The following is an 18,859-nucleotide window of genomic DNA, read 5'->3' on the forward strand; positions in this document are numbered from 1 at the left end:
GACCTGATTTAAAGTATACAGGAAGATGTAGGTAGGTTGTATGCAAATACCGTGCCATTTTATACAATAGACTTGAGCATCTGAGCATTTTGAATCATCAGAGGAGCCTGGAATCAACCCTCAGTAGATACTGAGGGACAACTACGCTTATTTATTTTTCCTTAGAAAAACACAGCCTTAAGCCAGGTGTGGTAGTACATGCCTGTAATCTTAGCACTCTGGAGACTGAGGCAGTAGGATCACTATTGAGAAGCCAGTCTGTGCTCCATAGTAAGATCCCGGCTCAGAAAAAAAAATAAACAGCAAAATCCACAGCTTCAGGTTTTAGAAACATGAATGTGTGCAATCATATATGCATGTTTTTCCTTCCGAAAGCTGAATTCATATATCCTATTTCTGTTTAGAGCTCCTGAAAATAGTTGTTTTTGCTTGCTGTCTCCATTTCTTTCCTTCCATTCTATGTTTTGAAACAGGTTTGGCTATTGAGCCTAGACTTGCCTCCAACTTGCAATTCTTCTGCCTCCGCCTGCCAAGTGCTGGTGTTAGTAATGAACCACCACACCTGGCCCATTCTTAAACTGACTTTAGTCAGACTCTCACTGCCATCCTTTGCAGCTCTTGTCAAAATTTTTGACATACTCTTTGCTAAATCCAGAAGTCAGTTCTTTGCTTCCATTTTACTTTACCCATCAGAAGTATTTGAAACCATTTTTCCCTTCCTCACTTTTGGCTTCTAGTTTCCTCCTACCTTACTGTCTTCTTCAGTTAATTCCTCTTTAGTGTGCTGTCACTAGATGATGCAGTCTCTTGGGCTCAGCCCTTAGACTTTCTTACCCATTCAGTTGCATGACTTTAAATACTAACTTGCTAAAAATTATTCTTCTCCACTTAGATATGTGGTAGATGTTTCAAACCTAATATCTATTACCCAGAAAAAACAGCTGTGCCTTCCCTAAGTTATTAAGTGGCAATTTGGCCAGAAACCTTAAAGTCATTTACACAGGTTGGGTTCTCAAAAACAGACTGAGACAAAGATTAGTGAGCTGTAAGTGTATTAGGGGAATACTCAGGATCAGCAGCTCCAGAAAATAAGGAAAAGAACAAAAATGGAAGAAAAAGTTAGGCTACATACAGCATGATCTTACCAAAAGACAGGACCTCTGAAGCCCGTATGGGTCATTGTGGTTATCTGAAGTTGTGAAAGGGCCGTGCGATTAAGTGACATCACCTGGGAAGTAAGTATAACTGAGTCCAAGGAATGAACCTTAGAAAACAACACTGTTTATACCCCCTTGTCAATCAGTCATTTTAGATGTAGGCTGCCCCAGGAAAGGGCATGAGTGTGACTTTTTTCAGGCAAGGCAATTCCTAAGCAGTCAGAGAGCTGGGACCTCTCTCTAGCAGCAGTCCCAGTGTCTGAGAAGTAAATCCTTTACCCAGGGGGGATCTGAACAGTGCATAACCTGACCCCTGTTATGTTCATAATTTCTCTCTTCCCATCATAATCCATATTCAATCTACCTGCTTTCAATTACCTGTAAAATCTGACCTCTCTTCATCACTTCCTCTCCTTCCACCCTGGTCCATACCTCATCATCTCTTGCCTGGATTATTGTTACATTCTTTTTCTTTTTTTGATGGGATTGAGGTTTGAACTCAGAGCTTTGTGCTTGCAAAGCAAGTGCTCTACCTCCAGAGCCATACCTCCAGTCCATTTTTCTCTGGTTATTTTGGAGATGGAGTCTTGGAAACTATTTTCCTGGGTTATCCTCAAACCTCTATCCCCTAGATCTCAGCCTCCCAAGTACCTAGGTTATAGCTGGCATCCAGCTATTATTTCTCTTAACTGGTCTCTTGCTTCAACCCCTTCTCCTTTCTGCTGTTCACACTGAAAATGAAATAATCATTTCAAACTTGTATTACCCTTTTGCTCTGGTTTCTCCTTCCACTTTGAATAAAATCCTATCTTTGCATTGTTATAAGGCCCTTCACAGTCATCCCCCATTAACTCTAATCTGCTTCCCATCCTATTTACACCTTTCCAGCCCCATTGGCCATTTGGTTCAATTTCTCAGCCTCTCTTGGGTTGCCTGTCTACTCTAAAGACATACTCCCTTTTTTCCTAAGCTTGCCAGTATACAAGGCAAAAAGATGACTGCCATATCAACATAACAACTTGGACAAGGTTATCCAAAAAGAAAAGTACTGCAGAGCTTAGAAAAAATTGGGGTATTTTTTATCCCTTCAGTTATATCTCAGTGTGGAAAAATTAATGTGTTCTAAAGTGAAAAAATGTTAACTTTTAAAATACTCATCTTGGCTAGCTTCTTGAAAAGGATCATTGTTTGGTGCTTTCCCCCACAATTTCAAGTTGACTTTTGGTAAAATGCATTACTCTCACTGCAGCTATGTGATGGGATTGAGGTCATGCCACCTCATGCATGGAACTAATTATTTCTTGCTCTTTCTTTCCTCTGCAGAGCCTTTTATCCTACTATAAAGGAGGATTTGAGCAGAAAATGAGTAGGCGAGAAGCTAGTCTTATTTTAGGTGTAAGGTAGGTATGCTGCATAAGTATTTGTATTTTGTGTCCAAGCTTGTCTTGAAAAGGGAAAATAAATGTTAAACTAGGTTCTACTTCTATTTAATGTTACAAGGAGAAGATAGCAAAGTTTCTGCAGTTTGAAACTTCATCACTTAAAGTTTTGATGACCTTTGTTCTTTAACAAGGAGCTAGTGCATTTGAATACCTAAGCTTCAGGTCAATCAATCAAAGTATCCCTCATTGTGACACTGAACTTTGGACCAGTTTTATAATTTGGTATGTATCAGTTTTTAATTATAATACATGTTTTGTTTTACAATTCTACTTCTGCAATTTGATACCTAGCATATTTTATTTTACTCCTTCTACCTTCATGTCCATTTATTGTGTAATTTTGGACACTATTGGAGAAAAGTTAACGATACCGTGCAATTGTTGTGTGATTATCATCTGACCCTTAATATTAGGGATATTTTTTCCTACCATAGATTTATCAGCAACTATTCATTTTGGGCCTGCTCTTAGGGGTGTGTGTGTGTGTGTTTCTTTGTAGTTCTGGAAATGAAACCCAGGGCTTTGTGTATACTAGGCAAGTGCTCTATCACTGAGCTACTACACCTTGTAGCTCAGTCTTGTTTTGTAGCTTAGGGTAGCCTTGAACTTACTGTGTAGCCCAAGCTGGCCTCTAACTCACAATTCTCCTGCCTCCACCTCCTGAGGGTTAGAAGTATAGGCATGCATCATGCAGTGTCACATTTTTGAGGGAATTGGTTACATCATGTCATCTATAGCAAATCTCTTGGTGATTTAATCAGTATGATTAAACAAGAGATAATTATAAAGTCCTGTATTACCAAAAAATTTTAATCTTTTGTAGATCACATTTTTAAGCCAAAACATAACATTTTATGACTTAGTAAGATAAACAAAAAAGGGATGCTTAGTTTAACTTGATATTTTCTAAGAAATGAGAGTTCTCCTTATCAGAGGAGCCAGATTAGATAGTTAGCTAACTATTCCATGCTTAATATTATTCAGAATGGCACTGTTATTTTTCTTACACTTACTGGCTTTCATAACATCCCATACATAGTCTTGAGATGTGAATGTGAAACATACCACAAAACCAAAGAAAAGTTTTTAAGGCTAATCATTTAATATTATCTGTGGCACCTATATTGTTAGGACTGATAATTAGGACTTGATTATATTTTTGAGTTCTCCTAAGATACATGACTTGTTTTTGTTTTTTTAAGATACATGATTTTTAAGGGGTTTTTTTCCCCATAGAACTAAAAGGCTGTACAAAACTCACAAGGAAAAATCAGTGATTAAGAGCACAGATTCTGGTGTCAAGTGGACTTGGGAATGAATACCAATCATAACATCTACAGTATTTGTGACCTCAGTTTCAGCTTGTGTAAACTAAAGATATATTAGTTTCTACTGCACAGAATTGCTGTTAAGATTATATAATGCATATGAAGTTCTTAACATAAAACGCAGCACTTAACTACTTGGTGGATGTCAACTTAGCAAAATACATCCTTATTCTAACTCTTCCACTCAGTTTCTGCAACAGATGTTCTTAGTCAGATTAGTTTGGGCATTTCTGCACTTCATTTTCTTCATTTTTGAGTAGGGATTAATAATATTTTGACTTATTAAAATAATATAAGCGTGTCACAGTATCTTTTGATATGAGTGCCTCTCAGTTCACAGGTGCTGAATGTTGGCTTCTCTCTCTTTCCATCTCTGTTATGAACGCAGAAGCTATTTGCCTTTAACATATTAAATTAAAATGTGAAATTTACTTTCTATGCTGTGTTCTTTTGGTCAGGCAGTATTAATTATGTCATGGTGCTTCAAGATGTGAATATATTGTTTTGGCTCTGTTTTCTGTGGTCATTGACTCTAAACTATGTAGACCATGTAACAAGTAGGGAGTCACAAAATGTTGCTGATTCTGTTGGTACTGTGTGCCACTGGAAGATTCTGCAGTCGTACCTGTGACTTTTAATTATGATTCTCTGCTAACATGTATATTTGAAATTTTTCTTTAGTTTTTTGTACTGTAATTTATATTTATAACAAAAGCCTAAAATATTGTACTGGGCTGCCCAGGAAAACTCATTTTATCTGGTATTATCTGAAATGATACCCATCTGTGATTTTTCTAACTTTACAAAGCCCAGTGGTTTAAAAAAAAAGATGAACCCAAATGATTTCATTTGCTATGAGGCTGGGGAACACTCAGTTAGTTCCACACATTCCACTCTCTACCTACCAGCCAGATGTATTCCTGGGAGCACAGTTTGAATTCTGTTATCTAGGTAACATAATATTCAAAGTTACATTTTCAACTTCATGGTGAAATTGTATATTGTACACATATCACAGCTACATTTACTTTTCATACTAAGTTTAAAAGCTAGCATTCTCCCATCTTTAATCTTTATGGCCATAATAAAATGGGAATAAACACTGCAGGGAAATGAGAATACTTCCCTCAGCCCCAAAGCTCACCACTAAGGATTTTAAAAGCTGAATGTTTTGAATTGCCACGCTTGTGCACATGAGCTTCCCTTTCTGACGTTTTTTTTACTTTAATCTAGTTTGGTGGTTGAAGATTTCAATGTACATAATACTTTCTGAAGTATTACATGCAAAACCATGTGTACTGTTTTTTATAGGCAATGTAATTGATTTTCAAAGATATTTTAACTGAAGTGATTTCAGATTTTGTTTTATATATACAATTAAAACTTAGTATCCAGAATAAGAAACCATATTTCATATATCCTCAAAATGTACAATGGAAATTTGGGTTTTACTGAATTTATATCTTCATTATATGGTGATTAGCTTTAAGAAATAAGGTTTTTAAAGCTGTCCCTTTTTTAACTTCATAATTTTTTATTATGTGATAGTCTTTTATAGTATGTGTTTACTAGTATAGAGCCTTTGTTATTTAGAGAAACTTTTTACAATTATTTTCTTTCAGATGGTATTATAAAAATGTATTAAGCATCCATTGCATATATAGTCCTAGACACAATCTTAAGATATAGCCCATAGCTTCTGCTCCTAAGTCATTTTCAATCTGCCTAATTAGACATGTCAGATATATAGACAGTGTACCAAAAAAGTGAATGAGAAGCATAAATTAGCCACAGGAAACCAAATTGGAGTGGAATTTTTCAGAATAATGTGTTTTTCATTTCTTAATAGGCAGTTAACCAATATAGTATTCATAGCCTTTGTACAATGTCTATGGTTATTTTCTCAATTTAGTAGTCTTTATAATCATACTGTCTGTCTTATCTGGTAGCTACCTGTACACAAAAAAGTAAGTTTGAAATGGTCCCCCAGCAGACTTCTGTAAATAACCAAAAGAAATATTCTCGAGTCTTTATATGAAAGACTTACTCATTTTATTCATGAAAGAATATTTTTGTGTTTATTCAGCCATTACTAGTGCATTTTGGGAGGAATAAGCAAGAGTAACACAGGGAGTGAAAGTGCCTCTTTTGTTTTTTGGGGTTTTTTTTTAAACATGTCTTGCTTCATACCTTCGAACTCAAGATTTTCCTGCCTCAACCTCCTGAGTACTAGGATTATAGAGAAGTATCACCATGCTAGGCCTTCTTTTTCTTCTTTTGTCAGTACTCAAGTTTGAACTCAGGACCTCTTTGCTTGCTACATAGGCACTCTACCGCCGAGCCATGTCCCCAGCCAACATTCTAGACCTTTTGCAGTGCATTTTGATATGACTGGTGATCTGTTATTTACCTGCAGCAGGTTAGAGAGAGCATGTAATTGGCAAGAAACTGCTAGAGATTAAATACCAGCAGAAGCAAGGATTAACAACTGGTAGCAAGGGGGAGGCACAGTTCAAAACAGAAAAAGATCCAAAACAGATAGCATTCTAGGCTAAAAGGGCAGGCCACCCTCCTCAGGCCTTGCGACCCTCTTTACATTTAATTGATGCTTATGATAACGCTTCTGAGTCATTCAACAAATGTTAAGTTAGGGTACTTGTACTCATTTCTTGAAAGTACAACATGCATAAGATATTTTCATAAGCATCCTTTATATCCATAATATAACTACTATTTGAGCACTAACTACATGCTAGATCATGCTGATATTTTAAACTATATTGTCTAATTTTTAAAGTAATTCTTGGAGGTAGGCTTTATTATGTATATTTTACATATGAGAAAATTATATCTGAGTACAAGTAAGCAAGAAAAGCTCCTTAGCTAAAAAGTGGTGGAATTAGGATTTTGAACATATGTCTGAATAACTGTAAAAGTACATGCTTAGCACTATAGTGTGGTTCATCCCTACAAATTAAATTATTTTGGGCTTCACAACAACTACCCTCTACTATAAGTCAGCTGTTATCCCCATTTGAGGCCCAGAAAAGTTAAGTAGCTTAGATAAGGTAGTATAGCTATTAGATAGCAATAATAGGATTTTCGTGTTGGTGTTAATTTTTGTCCATGCTGAGAAAATGTAGTAATGAGAAACATTGCCAATACTGGATGAATTCAGTTTATCTAATAAAACTGAAGGTTTTGTTTACCTTCTTTAATTTTTGGCTCTAACAGCCAAGTTTGCCCCCAGGTTTCTCACAAAGCTTAACAAACTATGAGATCTAGGAAGTTCGGAGTGCTCCATATAAGAAAGATAATAAAATAATCATAATAATATTAAGGGGCACATATGTGCCAGGCGCCATCCTAGCACTTCACAGGCATTCATTCATTTCATTCTCACAGTTGCTATATGAAGAATATGTTGTTAATAGCCCTGTTTTATAGTGAGGAAACGAAACATAAAGAAGTTAATACTTGCCCTAGGTTGGTCTGGAGGCATGGCTCAGGTGGTAGAGTGCCTGCCTATCTATCAAGTGCAAAGCCTTGAGTTCAAATTCCAGTACCACCAAAAAAATTTTTTTAACCAAGGTTACCCAGTACTAAATAGCATTATCAGGATTAAAACCCAACATTCTATCTCTGAAATCCAAATACTTGCCTGCTACACAATCTAAGTTGTCTTCCTCCAAAATAACTTAAAAGCATAAGCTTTGGAACTTCTAGTCTGCATACATACTTTTCTAACCTGTGTTTGTGCTGATGTTACAAAGGCTGAAAGAAAACACAAGGCAGCATTTAATCATGATTTATTTTGATGGCTAGTGGAATTAAGTGAAAAGCTGTAGTTTTGTATTTGTCCACAAGATGGTGAAATTTTCATTAGTTTTTTAATTTGTTGAAACCCATATAAATCATTAATTTATAATCTGCATTTGGCACTATTTATTAATTTCTTTTTACAGCCCATCTGCTGGCAAGGCCAAGATTAGAGCAGCTCACAGGAGAATCATGATTCTGAATCACCCAGATAAAGGTAGGAAGAATTTTTCTTTTTCCTAATGGAGGATCAGGAATATGCTTTGAATTCCTTTCAGTTTACTTAAACTCAGTATAAATGGTATATGTGTGTCACGTGTGTTGAGACTGTCCTTATAAATAAGTGGGCCTTTAGTTTGGAGTTCAGTGAGTCACAGTAGTAGTGGATTCATACTACTTGCTGTCAAGAACATAGTTATGGCTTTTATATGTAGTCCCTGAACCTTTCTGATACTCTTACCCTTTGATCAAGACAGAAAACATGAATTGTGGACTTCTGGGTGAAATAACCAGATTTGGACATCATGAATTTTATCTATTTAATCTTAACATAAAAGCACAAGACTTAGAGGATATCCTCTACATCTCTAAATGCAGTATGTCATAGATATTACAAATTTTTCAGTTTTATTTTGGAAGGCTCGGAGGCTGAGTCATTTGTTTTTAACTGGGCGGGTTTTAATGTAAATTTATCTTACAGAAAGACAATTATTATAACTTTAACTACACTACAGCTGCTTGATAGAGAAAGCCCATATGTTCATTACTGTCTCTGCTTTAAAATAACAGATGGTAGAAAGTTGCACTGTATTTCAGAAGTCAAAGGGGAGAGGAAAGTGAAGGGTTTCTTATTTATGACTTTCAATTTTGTAATTATTTTGAAAAAAAATTTAAAACAAAATTTGAATTCCTGTTCATCCTAACAGACACCAAAATAAGGCATTCTTTTTCAGCTTTCTCAACTTAATTACTTGCTATAAAAATTCTTTTCACTGAACATCATCTCTGTTGGTTTTTGCACTTGCTGTTCTGTAGTGTGAATAAACAAGAGAATAAACTTTGAAAAGAGGTTTTGCTTAAAATTTCTAAACAGCTTCAACAGTTACTGAAAGATCCACTCAACTAATTTACTTTTTATTGTAAGCTTTTAGAAAAAAAATGTGTTTAAGTGCCTCCTTGAAGCCCTCTGTCTTCTAAACATCCTCTGTCCGTTCCAGGTCAAGTGAATGGCCTTGGCTCTGATTGATTGCAGTAGGATCAAACACTCTCATCTTCAGATGATTGACAAGTTGTTGATTGTACCTGCTGGCCAGGAAGCATGTTCTAAAATGTGTCTAAGAGAATATGTAATTTTAGATAACCTTTCATAAAAAAGAAAATGATGAGCCAGTAAGAGTCTAAAGAATTAGCTTGATTTATTCTGAGGTGGGTATTTATCAGAGGTGGGTTGTTGACTTTAGTATGCTTACTAATACCTTCCCCCTAGGCCTGTCTGAGTAGCTGGTTGTGAAAGAATGGACATGCAAGCAATAGGACAGCATTTTTTCCTGACTTCTGCCTTCCAGCTGGCATTGTGGCCTTGAACATTCCCTTAACCTCTCAAAATGTCAGTTTTATCATCTATTTTAAAAAGGGTTTACCTTTAAAGTCCTTTTTGTTTATGAAACTTAATGTAATTATCTTTTATGCCTATTCAATTAATGAGGAAACTGTACCCTCTGTTTCCATTCAGATCACATTTTTAACCAAAGAAAGACAATCTTTTCTGGTTATTGCACCCTCTAAGAATGTATTGATACTATGGGCATTTTTTTCCATGTAAAAATGGAAACTTTGCTCAGTCATCCAAATTTAAACCCATCCATATACTCACAGTTAGCAAATCCTGTTCTAGTAGAAGTATAATGAATTAAGGAGTATTGGAACCTACTGTGCATAGTGAAGGTGGAAAAAATCTCATAAATCTGAAAATTGTCTTTTAGGGAGAAAGGTTGTTTTGTTTTTAATGGTTCTTGAAGAAGATAGCAGATTTTAAACAAATAAACAAACAAAAAAAACTTCATTGCCCTTGAAGAGAGAATACCAAGAGTATTTGAAAAAGCATGAGGATGGACAGCTTCTAATCTTGCCCCACCCCTTTAATAATTCTTCACCATATTTGTTTTTACTAGATCACCACTTGATATTGTAAATAGTGCAAATGCTTAAATCCTCTACCAGTGCTTCTGAAATTCATGAATATTCTCCCCTCCTCCACTCTGAAGTAACTTCTCTGTTGGTTTTGCTACCAGCTGGTAGGATAAATTTGGAATTACATATGTGTGATCAACTATAATTTGTTACACATTTCATTATCAAGTTCTACAAAGAAAGTGACACCAGAAAATTAAGTGTGGGAAATGGCTGAAAATAAATTTTTTGTAACTAGTTTTAAATGAGCATTCAAATGTGTTTGGGTAAAATGTAAAATTTGCTTTTTCAGTTTAAAAAGATAAAAAGATTAATGCAGTAAAACTCTCAAGTTCTTGATCTAGTGATGTCAGGCTAATAGTGTTCAGATTACTGCTGTTCTTGAATTTCTAAAGAAAGAGGTTAATTTGATATGAATGCCCAGTGAACATAGAATAGGTAAATTTGAAAATCTGTGGAACTTCAGAGATTTCTTACGGGCTATCTAATCTAATGCTTCTCAAAGTGTTTTTTGCCTGGGTACAACAAGTTAAAACCAGAAATCAAAAATATACATTTAGTGGATGGAACTAAAGAACATCATTTTAAGCAAAGTTAGCCAGGCCAAAAGTCACATGTTCTTCCTAAAACAAATGCAGTAATATTATTGGACATGGGTCACACACTAAGGGGAGAGTGCACATAGGAGGAATAGGGAAAATGAAGGAAACCTAAAACTTGAATGTGGTTGATGTCCTCACTGTAGAGAAGCAAATAAAGTAATCTTAAATTAGCAGAGGCCACTATGGGAAGGGGACCAGTAAGTAGCAAAGAGGTCTGGTAGAGATGAACCAGTGTGGATTTCAATACACAAGTACATGGAAACAATGCCAGGAATCTCTCTGTATAGGTACCTTTATCCCAAATTAGCAAAAACACTATGTCTTTCCTATTATCTCTTACGTTTTCTCTTCAACAAAATGGGAGAATAAGAGGGCAGAACAGGTTCTACCTGGGGTGGATGGTTGGGGGGAGAGAGGTGGCACAAACAACACATACACATGCAAGTTAATGTAAAAACAATAAAAAGGGGAATATATATACATTTAGAATAGCAATTTAATGTTGCTGTGATATCCAGGTATATGACACTTTTACATTATATAAAAGTACTGGTCCTAGACTGGAGCTCAGTGGTAGGGTGCTTGCCTAGCATTCATGAGGCCCTGTGTTGCACTCCCTTACCCCCAACTCAAAAAGTGCTGATCTCCTACAGAGTGGAAATTTTAAGACAGTACTTCCCTTAGTTTGAGAGGTGCTGATCTATTTAATGGTGCCTCCTGAATGAGACTTTGTTCTCCATCTTGGGAAAAAGTTCTTTTTAAAGACTTAGTGGAGAGCTTTCTGATTTGCAAGTAGCCCACTCTACTAGTAGATAAGGCAGCTCTAACTGCTACAGAGCTCTTCTTCATATATACAGATCTGCCTGTCAGTCTCTCTATTTACACCCCTTCAATAATAAGTTCCAGACTTCTCCTTCCTTAATAGTTGTTGTAATTAGAGAATTATATTAAATAATTGGGATTAAAAATAAGTTACAGTAATGTATTTTTGAATGGATTTTTCCTTAATTATTCTCATTATAGAATAAACTAATTTTGACATGAAATCCTGGTACAAATATGCTACAGGTTATCACAGTATTCTTCACTTCTTAGAAAAACTACTGTATCGCTTTTTATAAAAACTACTGTATATTAATTGTACAAAAGGCCTTCATTGTGATACTTCCACATATGCATATAATGTACTTTGATCAAATTTACCCTCTTTTATTACTCTTTCTTATAATATATTACATTTACAGCATGTATTATAAATATTTAGAAGAAAAATATGATCAAGTCAACATGGATTCCCTAAGAAAAGCAGGCGTACTTAGCTTAATTTTCTTTTTGATACATGAATTAGACTTTTTTTTCCAGAGGACTCATTTTTTTTCATCATTATTTTAATATTTTACTTAGGTTTAAGGTTTTGTATTTGAGTTAATTGGTTTTTTGGTTTTGGTGAGGAGATCATTTTGTTTTATTATGCACTGATTTTCTTTGATAAGTGGTGAGATCCTTATAATCTATATGGCTGATACATAAAAACTGATAGTTTTCTTTGAATGAGTAAATAAGCAAATGGAAAAAAAAGAAAGTATACAAGTAAAATTTGCAGGTAGAACAGAGTTTGGAGTGATAACTAATATATTAAGTAACCATATCAAAATTTTAAGACTTACCAAGTTGATATCAAATAACCTGTTACTGTCCTTTCATTTTTCCAACATTTTTTTCAGTATCTACATATAGCAGACATTGTGTAAATCTTGAGACTATAACTATGACACAAGGCAACTAGATTGTTATACTCATAGAACACACATTGTAATGAAAGGGCAGACAAAAGACACATAAACCTATTTCAAGTTGTAATTAGTGCAGTAAAGGGTAAGTGGTCTGAGATATAGGATATGGGAGAGGCACCTTTACATAGGGTGTAAAGGTGGGATGGAGTGGGCCTCTGTGCCGAGACCTAAAGCCCTGTGAACAGGGGCAGGAAAGTAGAGGGGTTGTCATATGCAAAGGTTCTGAGGAGAAAAAAAAAAATTGTGAACTTCAGGACCTGAAAGAAAACTAGTATAATGGGAGCATAATAGGCAAGAGTTGAGATGATGAGTGATGAGATGAGATGATGCCCAGAGTTGGAAACCTAGGAATGCATTATGATAATGAAGCACTGTTGATTCTGTGTATCTGACCTTTTCTGAAACTCAGGGGAAAGGTGCTGTCAGCTTTTAAGCAATCAATTTGCCTTTGAAGAAGTTTTTTCTTTTGTCCTCAATCTCAATTCGTCTATTTACTCATTTTAAAATATTAAACTTGTTACATGTTATATATAAGTAACATAATCCTTACAAAAATTGTATTTTCCACAAATTTTTTCAGTTGTGAGCAAAGTTTTAAAAATGTGATTGTCTTATGTTTTTGCACAACTCTAATATCTGGCTTAGTATAAAACATCTAGACTGTCACCAGCTTCCACATTCATTCTCCCATCCAGGTACTAACCAGGCCCGCCCCTGCTTAGCTTCTGGTATCAGATGAGATTGGGCACATTCAGGGTGGTATGGCTGTAGACCCGCATTCACTCTCCTAATGATACGTTGTTTTGTCTAAATATGTAAAATATGACTTCACATAAATAGGTAGTTGGGGAGGGAAAGAGTATTTTGTCTTTTCAGCTAATTGTGGATATTCTTCATTGCTACTAAAGCAGAACTCAGCAAGTGAGTTTCTTAAGATTAGTTACATTATGGAATCTGAAGCCATACCAATTAAGTTTCATAGTAACTTTCACCAAAGTTACTGGTCTGTCCAGTACTTTAATTTTTTTATATACACGTATGATTTTGTAACATGTAATGGTCACATAGAAACTATTGTTTCACTGAGAATTACAGATCATCTACCTGGGGGTTGGGGATGTAGCTCAGTGGAAGAGCACTTGCCTTGCACACACAAGGCCTAGCACCACAAGAAAACACAAAACAAGATCTTGTCCATGCCCCTATTAAAAAACAAAACAAAAACAGATCATCCACATGTTGGTGCATTTCCTTGTGCTAATATTTCTCAATCCCCAAACTGGCAACAACATCCTCTGGGAACTTGTTAGATATGCAAACTCTTGGACTCACCCTGGACTTAACTAAATCAGAAACGCTGGGGTTGGAGCCCAACAATTTGTGTATTACAAGTCCTCCAGATGATTCTGATAGACACTTAATGTCTGAGAACCACTGCCCTTTGGTTCCAGCTGAGGTCCTAGGGTGTTCATTGAGGGTGTTCATTGAGGGTGTTCATTGGGGCAGGTTCTGACCTAATCGCTGTATCCTTAGTATTTCCAAAACTTTTTCTTTGGCAGAAGCTTCCTGCTTTTTTCAAAAACTTTCATCTTTGCTTCTTATCCTTCTGTCCTATTCAAGTCCAGAATTTGGTACACATTTAGAGGGAAATTCAGTTCTGTATGACTGTCCATTTTTAAGCCTTCCATGAAAATTGGATCCAACTGAAAGTTGGATCCTAAACCATTGAGTCTGCAATTTTTATCTTTCTAGCTCATGAGACTGCAAGAAGCCCTGCCCATGAACAAGCAGCCTTCCTGGGACCTTTGCCTGTACTTTTAGCCTGTTATTCCACACCAAGAATCAGCAAATACCCTAAGGAAAATAGAAATTTCAAAACATCATCTTAGCACTCCAGTTTCATCTCCTCCCTTCTTCCAGAATCTTTGGACGTTCAAGTCCTGGTTTCATTTATCGTAGCTTCTTTATAACACTAATAGAAGGATTGTTATTGGGTTTTTGGTTTTTTGTTTTTGTTTTTCTGTTTTGGTTGTTCATTTTTGCTTTCAGTTTTGTTCTTTCTTTTTTGTTGTGTTTCATTGTGAACATTGTTCTCTAACAAGCAGTTCCATCATAGCCAGAAACAGAAGTAAGGAAGGTTACTTTTTGAAGCCATATGACAGATAAGTTGTCTAGGAGACTGGCTTAGTCATCTCAGTAAGAAACAATGGTAACTTAGTTCAGGATGGAGAGAAGCAAGAACAGGATTGGGAGAAAAATAAATAATATTGTCTTGATGTTAGATGTAGTATTCAGGAGACAGTCTAAGTAGAAATGGAGAGTAGGAAGTCAAATAAATGAGTTAGAGTACAGAAGAACTGTACTGGCCTTAATAATTTGGGAGTCATCAACTTCAGATGTTAAAATCTTAAGTAATGAAAACCAGGTGCCAGTGGCTCATGCCTATAATCCTAACTACTCAGGAGGCAGAGATCAGGAGAATTGAGGTTCAAAGCCAGCCCAGGCAAATAGTTTGTGAGACCCTATCTCAAAAATATTTAACACAAAATAGGGCTGGTGGAATGGATCAAGTTGTAGAGCACCTGCCTAGCAAGCCTGAAGCCCTGAGTTCAAACCCCAATACGAAAAAAAGGGAAGTAATGAAAATATATATGTAAATAAGGAGGGGGAAACGGTCAGGTCTAGAGAACTTGAACATTTACAGATCAACTTAGAAAAGCAGAAGTCAGCAAAGGAGACAGAAGGAAAACATCAAGGAGAAATGGTGCAGCCCAAGCTGTGATAGGAATATATTTAAGGAGACCACATAATCAACTGCACTGAAGGCTGCTGTGAGAGCCATAAGGATGAGAATGGAGAGCAGCTCCCCTGATGTTACAGCATCAGATACCAAAAAAAAAAAAAAAAAATGACAGTGAAGAAATGGGTCCATAGTACTTTTACAACATTGGAAGACTCAGTGACCTTAAAAACAATTTCAGCTGGTACTGGGTTGAGAAGTTCAAAGGTGAGGAGGCTGAGTTAGCTCAACTTTTTTGAGAATTTTTGTGAGAAAGAAAAGGGGAGAAATGGAATATGCTATAAAAAAGGAATGGGGCATTAGGTAAAGAATACTTTTTGTTTTCTTTTGCTTTTTACTTTCTAAACATAGAAGTTTATTGAGTAATTTTTAGCAAGTTTGTATTTCAGTAGAAATGATCAACTAAAAAGATTGATGATTTAGAGGAGATTAATTTAGTTACCAAATCAATTGTATAAAACAGGATAGAGATTGAGCAGTGTTTTACATGAAAAAGAGCCATGAGTGTATATTTGATCTCAAAGCCTATAAGACTTAAAAATGTCAAAACTACCAAAAAAAAAAAAAAAAAAAAAAAAGAACAGAACACCAGAAGCTGAGGCCTATAATCCTAGGTACTTGGGAGACTGAGATCAGGAAGATCATGGTTCAAGGCCAACTCAGGCAAATAGTTTGTGAGATCCTATCTCCAAATTAGTCAGAGCAAAATGAATGAGGCATGGCACAAGCTATAGAGTGCCTGTTTTTTAAGCATGAAGTCCTGAGTTCAAACCTCACTCTACAAAAAAAAAGTTTATGCAGTCTTAGTTCATTGAAGAACATGTAACACCTTCATTGAAATAAGAAATATTGCTACTTTCTTCTGTACTTTGCTTCACTCAACTAACATTTATCCACCTTTAGATAAGGCAGTTAGACCCATCTAAATGTTATATCTATTTCTGGATGCCAGCTTTTGAAGGACACTGACAAAAAAAGTAATAGTACTCAAAGGAAGTCAAACAAGATTGTGAGGAGTGTAGAAACAACGTCATATGAGCCATTCATTCCTTTAATTCAACAAATATGTGGTAGTACTTAATGTACTACCAAACTAGACATTGAACAAGAGAAGCAAAGACCTGTCTTCATGGATTTTATATTCCATTGGGAGAGACAAATAGTAGAAAAGTAATTTGGTGGATTAAAAATGGCTACAAGTTCTTCATAGCACCTTTCATCAAGAGGTAAATCCTTACCCATTGCATCCAGACTGTCCTTGTCACTTGCATTGATGGCTAGAACATAGCAGAAATGGTATCGCATGGGTATTGAGCCGAGGCCTCATGCCCTTTAGAACCTTGAGACTACCATGTGAACCCCAGGCTCCTGAAGGGTGAAAGGCCAGGGGAGAGAGGCCTACCACCCCATCTAAGGCCCTAGTGAGCCCATGCAGGACCATCCAGTCTTAAATGTCTTGACCCAGTTTAGAAGAATCACCCAGCCAGTCAACCGAGTAGTGAGAAATGAAACAAGCAAATAAAACACAAAGCGGTGCTTTTAGCCACTGTTTTGGGGTGGTTTCTTATGCAGAAAAGACTGATAGAGGAAGTGTCCCATGCTGCTACAGAGATAAGGACTTTAGAGAAAAATAAAGCAGAGCAGCTAGAGTGAAGGTGATGGCAGTTTTACTTACAGCCGTCTTAGAAATTCTGTATGAGATGAAAGTCAAGTAAAGACCTGAGGGAGTGTCATGCAAAAATAAGGAAGGAATATTTCAAGGAAAAGAAACACCTAGTATACTAGGTCCTGAAATGAGAACACACTTTATGTTTCTGGAATTATAAGGAAGTCACCTGGAACATAGCAAACACAGGGGAGAGGGGTAAAAAATATGATTGGAAAGGAAGCCTGGGATCCAGTGGTAGGGTGGCTTCCAAACCATAGGAGGACCTTTGGACTTTATTTCTAAGCATTGAGGGAATGGTGCCACTTGATTCACAGTATTGAGAAGTCTGCTTTGGCAGCTATGAAGAAAATAAGGAGTCAAGAGTAGAAGCAAGGATGTACTAGAGAAAATTGTAGTGATCGAGAAGAGAATGATACTGGTTTAGACCAGGTTTGTTTACAGTAAAAGTCTTAAAAAAAACTCTAATTCAGGACATTCTTTGAAGTGAAAGCTGAGATGGGGGCAAGAAGAAGTGAGGGATGATCACTCTTAGGTTAAGCAGTGGGTGAGAAAATAAGAAAACTTGCTATAGTGAGGAAAAAGAGGGGATCTGCACAGTATCTGATCTTTAAAATGTAGCATATATATGTAAAATCCTTCCACTATGCCCTTGTGATGGCAGAATGATTTTTACTGAGAAGAAATTGTAAGATTTGGTGAGTAAAGATTTGGCCCCTGTTGGGAAGAATATTCTTCTAGTTGTAGTTATTGTAATTCCTTTTCACGTTAGTCAACTAATAATTACTGAGCCCTACTGAAAGGCAGTGGAACAAGAAGAGGCAGCAAAGTTAATTTGACATTGGAAACTCCTAGAGAACAACTTGTGAAAGATGTCATAGGAGAGCTGGGGATGGAGCTCAGTGGTGGAGTGCTTCCCTGGCATGCGTAAGGCCCTGGGCTCCATCCCCAGCATGCACATAAGCAAAATGTTGGGTCAGGAGCGGCATTGCTCAAGTGGTAGAGCACCTGCCTCAGAAGTCACGCTCTTTGAGGTCACGCTCCAGTACTGCCAAAACAAACATACAAACAAAAATCCAGAACTGGAGGAACGCGTTTCAAGTGGTAGAGTACATGCCTAGGAAGTGCAAGGCCCTAAATTCAAGCCCCAGTGCCACCAAAACCAAACCAAAGCAAAACCCAGAAACCCCTCCCTCATAGGTTAGCTTTGTCTGTTTTCAGATTTTATGTAAGCAGAATCATACAATGCATAGTGTTTGCATTTTTCTTCTTTCATTTATTATCTTTCTAAGGGTCACCAATGTAGCAGTGAATGCTGCAGCAGTGGTTTGTTTATTTTGTGCAATACTCCATGGTGTGAAATTTCTATTTTTATCCATTTTTTATCTCTTGGTTCATCTATTAAGAGCACCAATATGTGTTTTGTAGGTATGAGTCCTTTGTATTGCAAATACCTTTTTTCTGTGGCTTGTTTTTCCATACTCTTAATGGTCCTGAGTCCAAACCCCTGAGTTTTTGTTTGCAAAAATAAACAGAATTATCTTGTCAGCTTACATGTGTACATATACATAACACAGCAAACACATTTACACACATTTCGTAGAGTCGGGTTGGAGTTGTTGTGAATATATATATATATATATATATATATATATATATACACACATATATTCATCTATTTGGGGAGATTGACATCTTTACAATATTGAATTTTCCAATCCACAAACAAGGTACAACTGTCCATTTATTTAGACCATCTTTGTTTTAGTAAGGTTTTATTGTTTCTGGGGTTTAGTGATATATGTAATGTGTTAAATTTATTCCTAGATACTGATTTTGTTTTGTTTTGTTGTGTTTTGCTCTACACTGAGTACACCCTAGCCTCTAGGCTTTGGGTTTTTTTAAATGTTATTAACTGTGATTCTTTAAAAATTGTTATTATATAAATTCTATAATTCTATCTTTAGGTCCTTGTGGATTCTTTACTTACAAAATCTAGTCATTTATGAAGAATGACCATTTCTTTCCAATCTTTATTTCTGTTGTATTGGGGTGTGGAGTA

General features: G+C 36.2%; 1 protein-coding gene across 5 annotated transcripts in view; it reads left to right on the forward strand.

Moving 5' to 3' along the window:
- Dnajc15 (DnaJ heat shock protein family (Hsp40) member C15) overlaps positions 1-18,859 on the forward strand; it is a 94,018-nt gene that overhangs the window by 69,942 nt on the left and 5,217 nt on the right. For all 5 annotated transcript variants that reach the window (XM_074043325.1, XM_020167205.2, XM_020167207.2 and 2 more), the window contains 2 exons: positions 2,481-2,557; positions 7,893-7,963. In XM_074043325.1, coding sequence (XP_073899426.1) covers positions 2,481-2,557; positions 7,893-7,963 — 148 coding nt within the window. The remainder of the gene's footprint in view (positions 1-2,480; positions 2,558-7,892; positions 7,964-18,859) is intronic.

This window comes from Castor canadensis, chromosome 10 (genome assembly GCF_047511655.1).
Source record: "Castor canadensis chromosome 10, mCasCan1.hap1v2, whole genome shotgun sequence".
Classification (NCBI taxonomy): Eukaryota; Metazoa; Chordata; class Mammalia; order Rodentia; family Castoridae; genus Castor; species Castor canadensis.